The sequence below is a fragment of the Cyprinodon variegatus genome, unplaced genomic scaffold (assembly GCF_000732505.1).
Source record: "Cyprinodon variegatus isolate N-32 unplaced genomic scaffold, C_variegatus-1.0 Scaffold111, whole genome shotgun sequence".
Taxonomy (NCBI): domain Eukaryota; kingdom Metazoa; phylum Chordata; class Actinopteri; order Cyprinodontiformes; family Cyprinodontidae; genus Cyprinodon; species Cyprinodon variegatus.
In genome coordinates, this window is record NW_015150564.1 from 145,316 (window position 1) to 147,443 (window position 2,128).

At 42.7% G+C, this 2,128-nt stretch overlaps 1 protein-coding gene across 1 annotated transcript in view; it reads right to left on the bottom strand.

Annotated features, from left to right (window-relative positions):
* Positions 1-1,153, bottom strand: part of LOC107084906 (leukocyte elastase inhibitor-like) — a gene marked incomplete at its 5' end in the record, with an annotated part of 7,921 nt that extends 6,768 nt beyond the window's left edge. Inside the window, 3 exons of the mRNA XM_015374965.1 lie at positions 464-581; positions 667-807; positions 956-1,153. Coding sequence (XP_015230451.1) covers positions 464-581; positions 667-807; positions 956-1,153 — 457 coding nt within the window. The remainder of the gene's footprint in view (positions 1-463; positions 582-666; positions 808-955) is intronic.
* Between the last annotated feature and the right edge of the window lie 975 nt (positions 1,154-2,128).

The window sequence follows — 2,128 nt, forward strand, 5'->3', positions numbered from 1 at the left end:
GATACCACCATTTTAGGGCAGTATCGGGGCCCCGTCCGATACTGGTATCGGTATCGGTGCAACACTATTAATTATGTATTCTTTTTTGGGCGGGCGCTAAACAGCAGCTAGGTTAATACTGCGATCAAGGACATATTTTTATGCAGACCAGGCACATTGCTGCCCCCGTCAGGACACTGGCTTGTGCATCATTTCATTGGCATTACGCTGCCATGCGTTATGCATAAGTTAGGCTGTTGTTGGAATGATGTCGTTATGAATACACTATATTTACGCCCAAAAAAAAAAAAATACATAGAAAGTTCAGCGTATGCCAGAGTTTTGGGAGATTCAGGGACGTCAGGGTGTGACAGGGCCCCCACAGTGATCCACCAGATGGAGCTCATCCTCTTTAGGCTTCTTTATCATCATTGTGTGAGATGGGTGGGGTCATGCAATGAACTGATGGTGTTGCATGATCCACCTTTTGTCTGCTCCTCTACCCAGCTGTTGATCTTGACCCTGGCTTCCTCAAAGCTGGTTCTGAAATCTACAGACTCCATCTCTGAGTTATAGTAAGACCTTGTTTCGGTTAAAAACTCCTGAAAGCACAAACAACACATCTACGACTTCCTCCTGAAATAGTTATTTACTATGTGTCCATGCTGAACATTAACACCCCCTCACCTGCAGAAAGCTGTAGGACTGATCTCCATACAATCTGTTGGCAACACTGAGATCAAATGGAGCTCCTGGCTGGTTGAGCTTTCCCAGCAGCTTGGAAAACAGATTGTGTACATCATTCTGACAATCCTGGATTTCCAAACACTGAGGACAAAGAAGACCAGAGCTAGTGAACAGACGCTCAATAAAGAGAGAAGAAATCAGAGTAAAATACCTGAAAAAAGAAGATAGAAGAGGGAAACACTTAACTACAGAAATGTACAAAAGTTAAATGCTGTATTCTACATACAACCTCTGATATCTGAGAGGCTGTGTTGCCTCTGGCTCCCATCATCAACATAGCCAGAGCTGCAGAGATGCTGAAAGGAGAGAAGAAGATATTTGCAGTGCTGTTGTCCTCACTCAGCTTCCTGAGCAGAGCCAAAGAGAAGGTGGTGTTGGCCTTGGATAGAGGGCTGGTGGAAGCATTTTTGCCTGAATTGAAGAGATATTAGGGTTATAATCACTGTTTATCCTTATCAACATGCACTAATCATCAGTTGCTTCATCAAGACTGCATAGTGCAATGACAGCAACAATACTGCATAATAGCCCTGTATTCAAGGCTCCATATGGATGGTACTAGACAACTATTTTAACTCCTAGCCTACAGATTGCATAAACCACAGAGATTTCTATTGCACCACCTTTTTAAAAAAAACAAGCATGTGCATTTTTGACTCTGGAACGTATGCTTTTGTTGGTACTGCAGGGTTCTTCAATTTATACACCGCATCTTTTGGATTAAATGTCTGTCCTTGTAAATGGAAAGAGTTCTTTTCTTTTAATCATTTTTAGTGGATGTTTTCACCTTGTCTGAAAATACCCTACTGTAAAAAGAAAACATCAATAACTTGACCCTGTCTGAATTTGATTTTTTTTTTTTTTATGTCACAACCAGAAATGTAATTGTATTTTATGTCATAAACTGAAATGAGTATAACTGTATTTTTAATAGAGATAACCCTATGTGATACGTGGATCGGATACCGGATAGCGATATTGACTAATTAGCCGGATTGGATATTGGTAATTTCATATCAGATCGCTGAGATCCAATCCAGAGTACTTTACATGGAATTGTTATTTAGTTCGGCTTCTCTAAAGTCCCCTTAGGTGTGAGTGTGTATGTGAATGGTTGTTTGTCCTGTTTTGCCCTGTGATGGACTGGCAACCTGTCCAGGGTGTACCCCGCCTCTCGCCCAATGACTGCTGGAGATAGGCACCAGCACCCTAGCCTGGGTGCCATTCCGAACTTAGTCCCTCCCACAACGTTTGAGGTCGGGAAGTTCGGTCTGGCGTTGCTCAATAGTAGCGCGAGTATGCTCGCACAATATCTGGCGGGCCAATCAAATTGTCAGGGCGGGCTTTATACGATGATGGACAGATGATCAACAGTAACGTAATCAACCACGTCACCAAAGCG